This window comes from Platalea leucorodia, assembly GCF_965183815.1.
Source record: "Platalea leucorodia genome assembly, chromosome: 4".
Lineage (NCBI taxonomy): Eukaryota > Metazoa > Chordata > Aves > Pelecaniformes > Threskiornithidae > Platalea > Platalea leucorodia.
In genome coordinates this window covers 9,698,433-9,713,200 of record NC_138826.1, presented here as the reverse complement: position 1 = coordinate 9,713,200, position 14,768 = coordinate 9,698,433, and the positions used below count along the sequence as shown (strand labels likewise).

General features: G+C 40.0%; 1 protein-coding gene across 4 annotated transcripts in view; it reads left to right on the top strand.

The window, feature by feature from the left end:
- TRUB1 (TruB pseudouridine synthase family member 1) overlaps window positions 1-7,536 on the top strand; it is a 29,196-nt gene extending 21,660 nt beyond the window's left edge. For 3 of the 4 annotated variants that reach the window (XM_082309197.1, XM_082309196.1, XM_082309199.1), the window contains 4 exons: window positions 2,833-2,905; window positions 4,199-4,338; window positions 5,464-5,520; window positions 6,903-7,536. In XM_082309197.1, the coding sequence (XP_082165323.1) occupies window positions 2,833-2,905; window positions 4,199-4,338; window positions 5,464-5,520; window positions 6,903-7,117 (485 nt within the window). In that variant the 3' untranslated portion in view covers window positions 7,118-7,536. The remainder of the gene's footprint in view (window positions 1-2,832; window positions 2,906-4,198; window positions 4,339-5,463; window positions 5,521-6,902) is intronic. The other variant, XM_082309198.1, reaches the window with a different exon arrangement.
- Window positions 7,537-14,768: the final 7,232 nt, after the last annotated feature.

The window sequence follows — 14,768 nt, the reverse complement described above, 5'->3', positions numbered from 1 at the left end:
ATATTGGAAGCTAATAGGCTCATTTTCAATGTTTTTAGAAACATTGGAGAACTGAAGTTTTGCGTACTTGGAGATGCTGATAGAATCATAAGGAATAGTCCACTGGAAGACACATAGCCTGTGCAGAGATCATATAGCCCCGCTGTCAGTCTAAGGGCTTAGGAAGAAATTTAGAAAACAGTGTTGAATTGAATGTATTCTACATAGTGTACTCACAGAGCAGGTGCAGTCATTTTGTTCTAAGCTAAGCCTGTCGTTACTCCTGGGGACTGGGTGCAGTTATCCCATGGGCCAAACTTTGACAATCCTCACTGAAATCATTGTGAAACAGGGTGGCAGCCTCCACACCCTTCCCTGGAAGGACACAGAGCTGCGGTTTAAGTCCAGTTTCTAGCAAAAACTCATGGTCCATGATACAGCAGATGAGGATATTTGGTATTTACGATGAGGATATTGGGAGGAATAGACTAACTCTTGGTAGCCAGGGCAGTGACAGATGTGTCCTGCAGAAGTGTCTCTCAACCCCTTACTCTCAGGGAGTGGAGAAGAAAAGTCACATGGGGAAGGTTTTGGGACTGTCAATGCTAATTAGCCTTTATGGGTGTGTTTATATTTCATGCTTGATGGAGGGTTGAGTCCAAATGCTGCCCTAAACTTGCTGACCAGACAAGCTGTTAACTTACTAAACCCAAGCCCACAGCCGGGTGAGGCAGACCGGTGGGCTGAGGGCCTGAAGGAAAACAGTTCTCCTGGGCAGCAGGACGGCATTCCCCACTACCTGTGCTGTGGATGTAATGACTGTGGGAGCTGAAGGGTGGTGACGGAGCTGGTTCCCAGTGTGGGCTCTGTGCCCTGCAAAGCCAGGAGTCCAGACTGATGCCTGGGACAAGTACACAGTTAAGACATCGTGAAACTGTTCATTTGGGATGAGACTAATAGCGTATTCTTTGTGACTGAGAGCTGGATGAAAGCTCCACCAGCTTGTGTGTTGTTCTAGGAGAGGGCAATAATCCATTAACACAAAGGCAGTGCATGCTGGGGGGGAAAAAAAGCACAGCACATGGGTTTAGGTTTTCAGAATGTAATACTAGCCAGCTTGTGCCACGATGTGTCGTAGAAGGCAAATATGATTTATTCTAGATCTTAGCAAACTCATCTGTAAATATTTACTTTGACAATAGACCATACAACTTTGTTTGTTAATGGCTTAATACATCATTCCTCACATGGAGAATTTTTTTTTCCTGAGGTAGAGATTGCCTATGGCATGAGTGATTTCCTCAGAGGCTAGATGTAACCTCTCGATCAGGGGAATATGAGATCAGAGCAGGAACTGAACTCAGGTGTCTCCTTAAATGCCCTAGCCACAAATGCAGTTTATGGGGGGAAAATTGAAAGAGAATCCCAAATGTCACTTATGCTTAGATCTTAAAGACTAAATTCTAGCCTGAAGCAACCTGGGGTGCACAAGAAGGTTGCCAGGATCACCGGCATAGAGCTGGGTCATGCTAACTTTCCACTGTGTAGTTTTGTCGTGATATGTTGCTAAACTAGAGTAATACAAACAGAAGATTGAAATAACGATGTAAGAAGCTCTTCAGAAGAAGATCCAGACTTACTATACAATCGATTTTGTTGTTCCTACCCCGTATTCTGATGTACGTTGGTCTCCCAGCACCCCTGACTGACTTTTGTGCCTTGCAGCCTTGCTATTAATGACATTTTTTGAGACAGCTGCTGGGGCCTAGGGACAGCATCTGCTCTTGAGGCTGCAAAGTGCGCTTTGCAAAAGTGAGGTACCATATTGCCATCTTCCAAAGCTGCTGTGGAAATAAACCTCTTCTTTTTTACTTAAAGCATGAAGCACATCTGTTCTGTACGGTTTGCAAGTAAAGGTCTGTTCCAAAACATAATGAAGGCTCAATAAATAAATTTGGTTCGTTTATTTTCCAGGATGCTGTTGACTTAGCAGGGTGACACTAATTGAATATAATTTATGAGAAACAGGACTAGTCAAGTCCTAGACGGTAGAAATGCACTGAAGTGCATTGTGATTACAGATCTTATGTTTGTACTCTCCAAACAAATTAGGGATGAATGTCATCTCCATTGAACAGTATTTCAAAGGACCCATGCAATCAACTACTTAGGCTATAGCCTTCTAATAAAAGTGGGACAGTTGTGTGTGTGTACTCTTAAAAGAGAGTGGATTGCCTAAAGCAGCTATCTTTCTTTTACAGGATTTCTTCAGTAAAATTGCCTTACTTAATATATAACAATACCCTGGTGTGCATTTGCAGGTTAGTTGTTTGATACGGAAATTTGATGTGTGGTTCCAGATGCAGTCTTTTTCTTCACTAGAAAAAAAAAACACGATGCTTTTGTTCTCTAATAATCTTTTGTATTTTTCCCTACATTTAGGTACTCTTAAAGAGAAGTTGCCAAGTTCAGATGAGCATTTATTCTTTTTGGCCCTTTAACAAAAATTAGAATAGGACAAATTTTGTAGTTTTTGCATAGTTCCCAAGAAAAATGAATTTGCAGTCACAAGAGAGAGAAATTGCAAAAGAAAACTGTGTGTATTGGGATTTCTGCCCTTCTGAAAGCGTCCAGACTGTCTTAATCACCTTGGACAGTTTGTTCCAATCTTTTTGTGATAATTCACACTCCTACCTACATTCTGGTTTTTATCTCTTCTCTTTGGTGTTTTTCACCCAATCTAAATTCAGACGAGAGGGACTTCTTCTTTGTTTCTGTTTGCAGAACATGATTGATGCTGCTAGTGCCATGTGAATAATCAATGCTAACGTACTTACTGTTTTCTTTCTACAGACCAGATAACAAAAGGAGATCTTGAAAATGTGCTGCAAAAGTTCACAGGGGACATAATGCAGGTTCCTCCACTGTAAGTTCCACAATATTCAGACACTCTTGGCAGTTGTGTTCAGCTGTCAGGGCTTGCCAACAGAAGTCAGTTCTCTCAGAAATAAAAAGACACATTTTGGCAAGAGGACAGAGGCAAGGCAGACTTAGGCGTTTAACATTTGCAACTGCAGGTCATGCCCATTTGAACATCAAGCACAAATGGTAACCTGGAATTTTATTTTTTTTATTTTTTTTTTTGTTTTATGGTAAATGTAAAGTAGCAAAGCAGTCTTAAACAGCTTTGCAGGGCTTGGTGGCTTCTATCCTGTCTTCCAATTAGAAAGCAAAGCTCTGAGTCTTTAATTTTAGTTGTGGGGCAAGGGGAGGCTTACTGACATCTGTGTGGAAGTCCCTTAAATGACTTCAAATCAGTTTTCTGAAAACTTAAGAGTATGAATGAGTGATTAGTGACTGAGCTTCCATGGCTTAGCACATTTCTAGTCAGGTGAGCCATAGTAGCTGGCAATGTGCAAACACTTAGCTTGTGACAGATGGCTTTTATGGTGATTTAAGCTAACATGCTTTCCTTTGCATTTGCAATGGATTGGTTACTGTGGTTCCAGTGTGAGCCCTGTAAGGTCACTCATTCAGTAGATGTTCTGCCTCATGTGACCTGTTTCAAATTACTCTCTGCTAATTGGAGCAAGATCTTTTTTGATTTTTCTGTGTCCATCTTTCTGTCAAGACCAAAATTGGAGCTTTGGATAAAGTTTCATGTAATCAGTGAAATTAATTTTTTTTTTTGTTCTACAGTGGTCCCCTAAGCACTCTAGAACAAGGCTACATAGCTTGGCAGTTGCTGTTCAGGGAAGATCCCGGTGTGAGACGAGTGAAGGTGCAAGGCAGAATTACAGCAGCTGCCTGAGCAGCTCCCAGTGCTCAGCTCAACATGACTCTGAAACAGAGTACGCCCTGCAGACTTCTGAGAGACAGTATGTTAGAGGCAGCTGCAAGCGTTGTACCCTTATAGAAACCCTTTGTTTTCATAAACTACAAATTCAGTGATGAAACACTTTTAAATCTGTACAACAAGAGATAAATAAAAGACCATCTCTTGTTTTCCAGTTTACGTAGCTCCTGGCGAATGAGATGATTCCGTGTGTAAGAGGTTTCAGAAGCACTTACTAGGTTGGGGTTTTTTTTTGTGAGCACTGGAGAGGATTAGAAGGGTAAAATGTATGCTACTGTAGTACAATATTAACAGGATCTGGAGGATGGGAAGCTTGTTTTATTACAACCGTATGACACACATTTTCATGCTCTATCTGATCAGGTATTCTGCTTTGAAGAAGGATGGAGAAAGGCTATCAACTCTGATGAAGAGAGGAGAAGCCGTGGAAGCAAAGCCTGCTCGGCCAGTGAGAGTGTACAGCCTCTCTCTCCAACAGTTCCAGCCACCACTCTTCACGCTGGGTAAAGGCCAAAGATTGTTACGTAGAGTGATGCTCCCAGCTTGTTAGTGCTTATTTACACTCAGAATGGGAATAAGATAGTGAAATGGGTTTCATTTCCCTCAGTTACTTATTTTGGTGTGAGCCCATGTGCAGAGACTTTCACTTTGCAGTAAAAGCACTGTATTTTGGTTTTAAGTTAAGCTGATTATATGTAATCTTTCTGTGAGGGAAAATTCCGAGAGGCTGGTCGGGATTATTTGCATCTGTCCATGATTTCGCAGCCTCCAACTCGCTCCTCCTTTCTCAGGTCTGCTTACTTCACTTTGCCCATTCTTTTACCCAGAAGCCCAGACCTGCTGGCATCTCTCCCAGGGCACAGCAAGGACCAGGATTGGTTAGTGTCAGGCCTCTTTCTCAGTTGAGGAGGCAGGATCTTATCCTTCCTTCTGTCCTACATGAAGAAACCTGGGTAGTACATTAAGAAGCACGTTAATAAATAAACCAAAAAGACTGTTGTAGATGTTTGATGCTACTGTGAGGTCAAGATAATGTCTTGCATTGATCAGCTACCTAGTTGACCCATAGTCCTCTGATGGAGCAGATGTTAAATGATGAGCAGGTATGAGTGACAGAACTCGGTGCTGTGTTACTTCGGCCCTTACTTGATGGTTGGGTGACTAGCAGCTGATCACTGACAGACAGGGAAGGGAAGGGCTGAGAGAGCAGGGAAAGTTAAAGGTGAATTTTAAAATTTTATTGGCGCTGCCCATGTGCATTATCTTAAAAGCATTGATAGTCCATTTAGACTATACTTGAAATACCTTTTCATCATTAGAAATCTGAAACAACCTTCTGAAGCCTTTAAAATGAATAGGACTGAAGCATTTGTTAACATACCACAGCAAGTACTTAATTTCTAGTGAGTTAGTTCAGTTGCCATTGTATTTGCTTTCCCTCCTGTCTGGCTTAGCAATCTCACCCGCACATATGTTACAGGATGAATAATTGATGTTGCATCCTATAAATATTTTATCACTGGGTTGTTTGCTTAGTGCATTTTTACATTTATGTGGGGGCATGGTTTCTATGTAAAGTAGATTTCACGTTACACTGGCAATTTACCGTGTCACTATTAACGTTCCAGATGTTGAATGTGGTGGTGGCTTTTATGTCAGGAGCCTGGTCAGTGACATTGGCAAAGGTAGGCATGAAAAAAAAATGAGAGTTTAAGGAATGAATGTGTCTGTTTATGGAAAAAAATTGTCACTTTGTATATCTCTGGTGACTAGAACTATGTGTTATTTTGTAGAATTGTAGTGCTATCACTTGTTTTTATATACTAAGGTATTTTCCTTGGGAGCATGGGGGAATGAAGGCTAAATAATTGCCAGAGGACCTTGGGGACTGGGGGATAAAAATGGAGCAAGTAATAGCACTGAGCAAGATAATACAAGGCAAGGTGGGGATTTTTTTTTTTTTCCCTCCTCCATATGTTAAAGCTAACTCAGATTAAGGCTGAGAAGAAGAAGAAAGATTTTTAGACGTTATTCATCACATTTTGAAAACAGATTGCACAGAACATTACCATGCACATAATAAACCCTATCTGCTGGAAAGACTTCTACATTTGTGATGATTTTTCTACTGTTTTCTTTCTCCTTTACCTGAACTGTGAATGGTTCTGCTTCCCTACAGGGTTATTTGTCTTGTGCTCTGTATCTATCAAACTGCATGATGGAGAACAGATAATCCATTTCAATTTTTGTTTTAAATGATACATTTGCAGATCAAGAAAGCAAGTGATGTGGGATAACCCTATGAATTTCAATGTTGTTATTTGTGCTTAGGCAAGTCAAAGATTCTCTTTCTGTTACTGCCTTCTGAGCTTACTGGCTTGTGTTTAGTCCTTTAATGACAAACCAGTATAAAGTCTGTCCTCAGCTGGTTTCTTTTCAAAAATCTAAAATGCAGTAAAAATCTTTCTTGATCAGAAAGGATGGAAGAGAATATTTTAGTATACCTGTGCGCTTACAGATCAGCTCTGGTTGCTGTTATGTTTTGTAGCCCGTCATGATGTAATTCTGTCCTACTGGTATTTATTTAACATAGCAGAGCATTTGTTTATATTTTTTATTTTCCCTTATCTTAGTTTATATGCTGATAGGCGGCACAGGATAAAAATGTCAAAAATCCTTCTGGAAGGCAAGAAGTGCTAAGGCCTCAAAGTCTGTGGAAAAATAGTGCATGGTCTTCTACGTTACTTGTGAATACAGAATGTTCTGCTTACATCTTATGTCATTATTTCCTCTCTTTTCTTTCTGATTTAAATCTGGAAAGCCTTTTGACAACTTTCTGTCAGATTTTGAACTCTTTAGATCAATAGATCTCACTGGAGATCTATTGAAATCAAAGGAATTCCTTGCCTCAGATTTAAGATGTCAATGAGTGATGAGTCTTCATGAACTTCCTTCTCAAAGCAGAATAATGTAGAAGGGTACATGTAAAAATACATTTTAAGTGAGTTGCAGATAGTTAAACTTGACCATGCACTTTTTCTAAATCCTCTTTTCTCCTTTACTGTAGAACTCTCTACCTGTGCCACTATGCAAGAGCTGACCCGAACCAAACATGGGCCATTTACGCTAGAGGAGCATGCCCTTTATGAAGACAAATGGACAATTGATGAAATTGCACGATCCTTAGAGCATTGCACGTCTCTTCTCCCAGGAGAGCCATCTCATAAAAAATTGAAGACAGAGCATGCTGGTGAAACTGCTGTGAGCTGTGAAGATAAGTGATAAGTTGGGTCAAGGAAAAAGACTGAATGATTGAGACATTTTAAGATTGGATTGGGATTGCCTTGCCTCCTGTGTAAATGTACAAGTCTGTACTGGGAGGGTAAGAAACTGCAGTGCAAGAAAAATGATTCTTTTGTTTTCTGGGGTTAGAACATGAACTGAAAATATCCAGCACTTACTGTTTCCTGGTCTGTTTATTTTCCTTCTTGCACACTGTAAATGGGTCTGCCACTGATGTCAAATCTTCATAAACTTTTAAAGAACTTGTAGGGTGCAGTACAGCTGTTGTTGCTAATTCCTCAATAAAAAATGATAAACATTAAGGTTTGAGAAATGTGCTCCAAAAAAAAAAAAATCTTTATTTTCTTTGTAGCTGGTAATCAAACCCTGAAATACCATGGTGACAAGACTGTCATGGCTTGAAGGATACAAGAATGCTGTGTGGCAATTTGCTTTCTTGAAATCTATTTCAGGATATGTCCATTTTACTGTAGTTTTTCCTACATACATTGTTCTTTCAGTCAAATGTTATCCAGAATGCATTAAATGTAGATGCTAATATTTTGCCTTAAGTCTGAAATATCAGTGTAAGTGAATAGTTTTAAGTATAAACAATCCTTGAAAATAACTGATAACAAGTGCTCTGAGGAGTGCAGTCATCATTACAGGTGTACATATCTTATTCTGGTACAATGTCCCAATTGGTGATAATGCATAATTTATAGTTAACTGTTATGCCCTTCATAGGGCTTATGGAATTTACTTTTGCCATCTGTGTATTGCTTGAGCTGTCTCCTGTGGATTGGGTAGAAGGTTGATGTGCTTCTGGACTTTGACTGATTTGGTCCTGACTAGTTGTGTGGGCAACAGAGGGATCCACCGTCAAGGATCCTTGCTGAAGGCATTTCAATTCACTGGGGCAGCGAGAGCCTGTTCCACAGTTCATGTAGTCAACAGAATTCGATTACACTGCTTATTTCACACCACTGCTTCCCTTGGGATTTTCAAAATGACTAAAAGACAGTAGTTTGAGAATGCTGAAAATCACCCTAGTTTGTTTCCATGTATGTAATGGACTATCCTAAACGGACTTCCCTATCTATCCCCATACAAGTTAGTAGCGGGTCTGTTTTCCTCTCGTCATAATGAGGAACATGAGGAGTAGTTTAAACATGGGAGTGATATCTGAGAGAAAGCCCTGCTTTTGAAATTGTCACTGAAACGTCACCAGAGAGGAATGGACTGGCTGCTGTTACAGTTTTAGGCTGCTGCTGGCCAAGTGGCCTGCTGTGGCTTTGCACAACTCCTGCACCTGTGGGTTTTGGTTCTGGAGTGCAGGGACTTGACTCGCTTACTCTGAGTGACTGAATGCTGTAAAGCCAAGAGTTTGTGCTTATATTAGGGTGTATCTTTCAGAGAGAGACATGAAAATTTGATTTAATGACTCTGCGTTAATGGACTTGCTACTTTCTATGGTAAGTTATCTTGATAGCTAATTACCTCTGTTGCTTAAAAGAAGTTGTGTTTTATTCCCAACTTGACTTGAGTCTCCACATGCTGTATTTTGTCTTTGTCTGCACCTTACAAAAAGGTATTATGTGAAATGATCAAGTTCCAACCTTACTTTCAATCTAAGAAATGAAATAAATATCCTGAAGTCTCTCATTGCAGGATTCCTTTCCAGACATCTGTAGGGCTTTTTTGTTTTCTGTACAATAAGAAACTGAAGTCTATGCAAGACTAATGAAGCTTTTGTTTAGAGGGAGGATAGAGTTTATGTTTTATTGTTCAGTAAACAGGCAGTTTTCTTCTTTTGTATGTTCTTTTAAAGAACTTAAGGGAAATGTAGAAAATATCACAAGCAAATTGAAATATTAGGGCACTGTAGCAGCAGCATATTTAATGTACAATGTGGATGAAGGAACCATTGTAAGAAACATTGATTTCAGAGATGGGAGAAAAGAGTTGTGTTCAGTAAGAGAATGGTGGGAGAGTTCAGTTGTTTCTTTTCGGGGTGGGATTTTTGGTACTTTGGATAGAAATAGAGAAGAAAGAGATTATTTCCTAAAGAAATCAAATAAAGCAGAAAATTTCATTTTCCAGTATACTTATCTTGAATGATCAAACACTTTGATTGAAACACAACTTCTCTTATTGTCTAAATCTGTATTTTTCCAAGAACCTGATTTATGTTATCCCAGTGATGTTCTAGATTAAGTGCTCATTTTATTTATCTTTCTGCTTTTTTAGAAACAGCCCAGGAGGTATAATTCTATTAGTCTACTTGTTTCATCTCCAGTGATTTGTTTCTTTAAAAATTAGTGCAATTGAGAAATCTTTCTATTAATAGGGTACATTTGTATACAGTGTTATAAGTGTCTGGCACATTTTTTATCTCATCTGTTTGTTTAATGCTCACCATGACTTTCTTGCTATTCCATGTAAGACCCCCTGATATTTTTAATTTCAAAAGGAGAATTATATTTTTATCAGCTTTTAGGTTAGCGTGCAACTGGTCTGTTGTAATTATTGCTAACAGATCTGTGATCCTGAGAAGACGGGATCTGTTCCATAGTCTAGTCACTCAGGAGAAAGGAAATGGCAGTCAAAGGAAAGCATCCTGTTGGCATCAGCAAGTTTTGGTTTAGGCTGCAAGTCCTAATGCACATGGAAAGCATAGGGAGAGGAGGAACGCGCTTGTACATGTTCAGGAATCTGCATAAGGTGTGTAGATAGTGCTTCTAAAGACGGGAGGTATCTTTCAGTTTACGAATGCGACTTCCCTCAATACTTCTATTCCTCTGTAGCAAGTAGAGAGACTTTCACCGGCTCTAGCTAGACATTTTTTTCCTGGGATTCCTGTCATCTTCCCCAGTGCTAGGTTCTGTCACCTTCAGAAGTAAAGGCAGAACTTCTCTATCTCAAATTAACGACAAACTTCTCCCCACATAACTTCTATTGGAACTACAGAAGCTATTTCACTTACAAGTTGGGTAGCGAGTATGTTTGGTTGTCGCTGCAAATGGCCGGATAGCACACAGAACGACGGCAGACAGCACATAGGTGTTCTTAGAAGACACAGTGTAAAGAGTGCATAAAGCCATGAACAAATTATGCAGTATCAGCTTGTTTTATGACCACTGATGAGTGTCAGCCCCGTTCCAGCCCTAAACAGCTGAGCTATCTTTTCAAACATTCAGATTCCTCTGGCTACTTGCCCGTGTCTTTCCTAGGTGCTGGGCCTCACTTGCATGCTCTTTCCTAGGCACCCCTGTGCTTTAATGGGTCTCTGCCCCTTCAGCACAGTAACTGGGACGCCACTGAAAAATCTCAGAATAGCTTTTTTAGATATGTTTTAATAAGTGTTTAACCCAGTATCTTGAAACTATCCAGATCTGAAAGAAGTGTTATGTTCCCATGGGAACCTAGGGAAATATTCATTTTAACGTCTTTGTTCTTATTAACATGCATGTCCCTGAGATACCAGACTTCAGAATTGTGCTATATCCACAGAAAAACATCGTTTTTTCCAGAACAAAATATCCTGTGATCCTGGATCTTGATTACTGACAGTTGTGATATCTCAACATTAAGGGCTATTTAGAGTGAGAGGAAAAGTGTGTATACAATATTTCTGAGACTAGTAGAAGAGTTAGTACTGAGTGCCCAGCTGAGACAAGCGGTAGTTAACAGGAGTTTTATGCTGCTCTGGTCAGAAAATATGCATTTACCGTTTAAAATATATCTGTGACACAGAATGAAAAATTTGTCTCATTTTAATGAGCGTTGTTAATGGGGAAATTCCTGGTAGAAAAGCACGTCCTGCTTTTTGAGCTGAATATTGCCTGTCTGGAATTTGGACTTGCGATCCTTAGCCCATAGTAGTGTGCTGCCATAGCCTGGCCCTAACTCTGCCTCCAGTGCTGGTGCTGCTTCAGTGAGATTGACAAAGGCTTCATAATTTATCTCCTTCTAATGTCTCTGCCTGGCTGGCTCTCTTTTTTCCTTATTTAAATACTAGTTTTTCTGTGCACTTCATAATATATTTCTGCTGCCAGCATGTTGAGCACTTTTTAAATGTTTTTTTTAAGCAAAATCAATAGGATCTCTTTTTTATATTAATCAAGTCTGAGCCATTAGTGAAATATTCTAGGAGTGCTTTCATCAATAACCGAGCATTTAGCATCTTACCCTGCAGTTCTGTTTTTGATTTAGATGCTTATTAGAGGGTAATAAAATCCGACTTTGAATAACTCCCCAAATTTTGGGATACCTTAGGATTTTATTTTTTAGTGTAATAGATGGTGAAGTTGCTATTCTGGGCATGAATGGCTTTGAGACTTTAACGGCTAAGGTCATTCTATTTGCTTGGCAGAGTCAAGGAATCGGTTTGCAACAGTATTAATTTTATTTAAAAGGTCTTAGAGAGACAGTGCGAGAGTTCACATGTATGTGAGAGTGTGACTACAATATACAACCAGAGGGAAGTTACAGAGACAGTGAATGGATTCAGCCAGCCTGGGCAAAATTACTGTCCCTATTAAAAAGCAGTCATTGTTTCTAATAGCCATGGGTTTAATTTGCTTCTTTGTGAGACTTGATTAAGTAAATCACCAATACTTAAAAGCATGTCAAACAAGCAGGTTTATCATCTGGATGCCGATGTCTCCACTCTGGGTGGTGAGGTGGCACAGCTTTTGTTACTCTCTCTGACATCAATTGCTAAGATCATATAGGTGTGAAACAGGCAAAGCAAGAAGTTGGTAATTGGGAGTGGATGGTTTAGTGCTCAGGACAAAAAAGGGACTATATTGCAATAAGAAAACCATATTTTTTTCCAATTCTGTTTTTGGGGAGGCGTTGAAGACACCGCCATGACTCAGAGAAAGTATTAACGTGGCTGCACAAGAGAAGCCCAGGGTTTTTGTTATGGGTGTGAATGTCTTGGACTTCAATCCTCTTCTCTCCTCACCTCTAGCTCAAAGAAGTGGGGTCAAATCAAAGCAGGAGCCTCTCCCTGGCTTTTCCATGTCACATTGCTGTGTGTTTTGTGGATGCTGAAACAATCCTAGGCTCAAACGCTGGGCTGTAGAAGGGCTTACGTGGCTTGTCCCAGAGCAGTTAACGGTAACCGAGATCATTCTCAGGAGGAGGATGAGAAATAAGGCGATGGAATTTGTAGTCTAAATGCGCAAATGTCTTTACAGCCTACAAAATAGCCTTCCTCTTACCAAATGTGTTCATCTTAGGTTACAGCTCTGTGCCTGGCCTTTCCACGTTGCATCCCATTAACGTATCTACTGTTTGAGACAGTTCATCCTAAAGCTCTCTCCTCCTCTCTTTTGAATTCCTTTCCAGGTAGACGTGGGCCCTGGGAAAGCGTGGAGCACAAATGCTGTGTAGTTTCTGGGGGGACAGGAAAGCTGGTAACAAAGGAGAACTGAAAAGGCTGAGGTGTGTCTGGTCCATTCCTTACCCTGCCCTTTTCATAAGAACGATGTAGTCTTGAATGCTTTACTTCCATTTCTCTGGGACATAGGATTATTGTATATATTTCAGAATTAAGTACTTCAAAGTCAGACCTGCAGCTGAGTGCATGCATTAAAAACAAAATACATTATTTTGCAGATGTCACACTACTTTTAGTGGCTTCAGAACATGATTTTACAGCTTAAAAGGAGCGGGGTAGAAAAGGAATGGCAAGAGGTAAATGCATATTTCAATTGTTACATTTTTTAAATAGAGGAACTCATTTTAGGTAATCGTGTAAGAAAATACATTAAATATTTAAATGCAGAAAAGCTAAAGAGAAAGGACACATTTTTTACTACCTTTTCTGTTTCTTTTAGCACATAAAACAATTAGCTTAAATACACCATTCCAAAGCTTGAGCTTTTATGTCGAAATGCATGAGAGGTTTTTACTGTATGCTGATGTGAAAAAAGTCATTTCATTTCAGCAGTTGAAAAGATAGTCTTCTGTGATGCCCCTCAAAAGGCAGTGTTTTGTTTTGCCTCTATTGAATTGCCCTAAATCCTTAGCATAACTTACTCTTTTGTGAGTGGTATGTTTGTATTAAATAATTTCCTGCAGCTGGCTTTCCTAGGGGTCAACAAAACTGTTTCAAGTTCTGCAGGTACATAGTACGCATTCCCAGTGTAAATGGAACATTGCATACAAACACTAAATATATTTAGAAAACAAGATTAATTCTCTGTAATCTTTGCTGTGCAGATTGCTCTTTCAGCAAGATGTTATGCAGATGGCGTTAAACCTAGCTGCTGCTTTGCTGCATTGCTTTGTGTACAGTTTCTTCTTGCTTTTATACTCTAATTTGACAAAGGGCACTGATGGACTCTTGATTTCTTGTCCAGGTGATTTAATTTCACCCAGCTGCTGCTCGCACACAGAGAGATGACTGGCTTTAACTTCTGTATTTACTAGTTATGGTTTCCTAGTACTGTGCTCAGCACCTCTGCCAGAGCCTACCCCCAGCAGCGCTAGCAGCAAGAAGCGTGCGTCCACCTCATCTGTCCCGTTCGCAGGCTGGCACGTAAAGTGTCGATGGTGCACATTTTGTGCAAATAAACTAGGCTGTGTTAGGAGAAGACCATATGTCTCATCGAGTTGCTCAGCTAACCTCCAGCAAAAGACAGAGTGGGCAACAGGAGAGAGTAATGTTCTAGCACTCCTCCCACCACGCAAGAGTTGGTGGAAACTGTCAGCAAGGTATATGGGTACGTAGCTAAGTTAAAGCATGTGATTATTTCTCTTGACCTCGGTGAGAGGACTCTTGCCCTGTTTTACTAAATTATGTAAATTATTACTCACTGAATTAAGGCCTTATGTATTTCATTTTCACCTATCATGGCTTTTGTCATTTTTTTCTTTTTATTTTAGTAATGCAAACTGATGGATTGAAAAATTGTATTTCTTTTTGCAGGAGGAAAAAAAAGACAGAGTAAAATAAATATTAATGGTGTGGCACAACACTTAGAGTTGTTCCACATCTAATGAATATGTAACAGTTCTATTTTCTACTTAAACACACAAAAACTGTCAGAATAGGATTAGTGTTATTTTATAAAAACGTGTTTATCTAGGAAATTCATTTCACTAGAGAGTGCTATTAAAGGCTGTGCAGAATGGATAAACCTCTTTGATGAGCGCGTTGGTGATCTGTTTCTAGAGTTAAGAATGTGTAACTTGTACGGAACTGTATACCATTGCCCTGCACCAGTTTTATCTGTTCTCTGCTGTGCTGTAGATGTTTATGACTGGAAAGAGCGTAGCCGTACAATCTGAGTCGGTATTCAGCCGTTCCTTTCTGTCAGTGGAAACACAGAGTACTCATCCCCACTCTGCCCCGCTGCAGGGGGTCCTTCAGAATTGTGTAGAAACGACCCAGAAATAAACCACCATGCCACAGAGAAGGAAGGCAGTATGTGATGAGGATTTGAGGAGATGAAATTTATCTAGAGGCAGAGCATGTTTTATGGCTGCAAAGAAAGACAAAGAAACGTCCAGCAGGATAGCCTTTCCCATGCCTGTGCAATCTGATCCGGAGCACGCAAAACCAGACGGCTTTTCCAGGGAAGTGCATCTTTTAGAAGAGCGTCCTGTGTTGGATCACAGGAGTAAAGCTCCCACC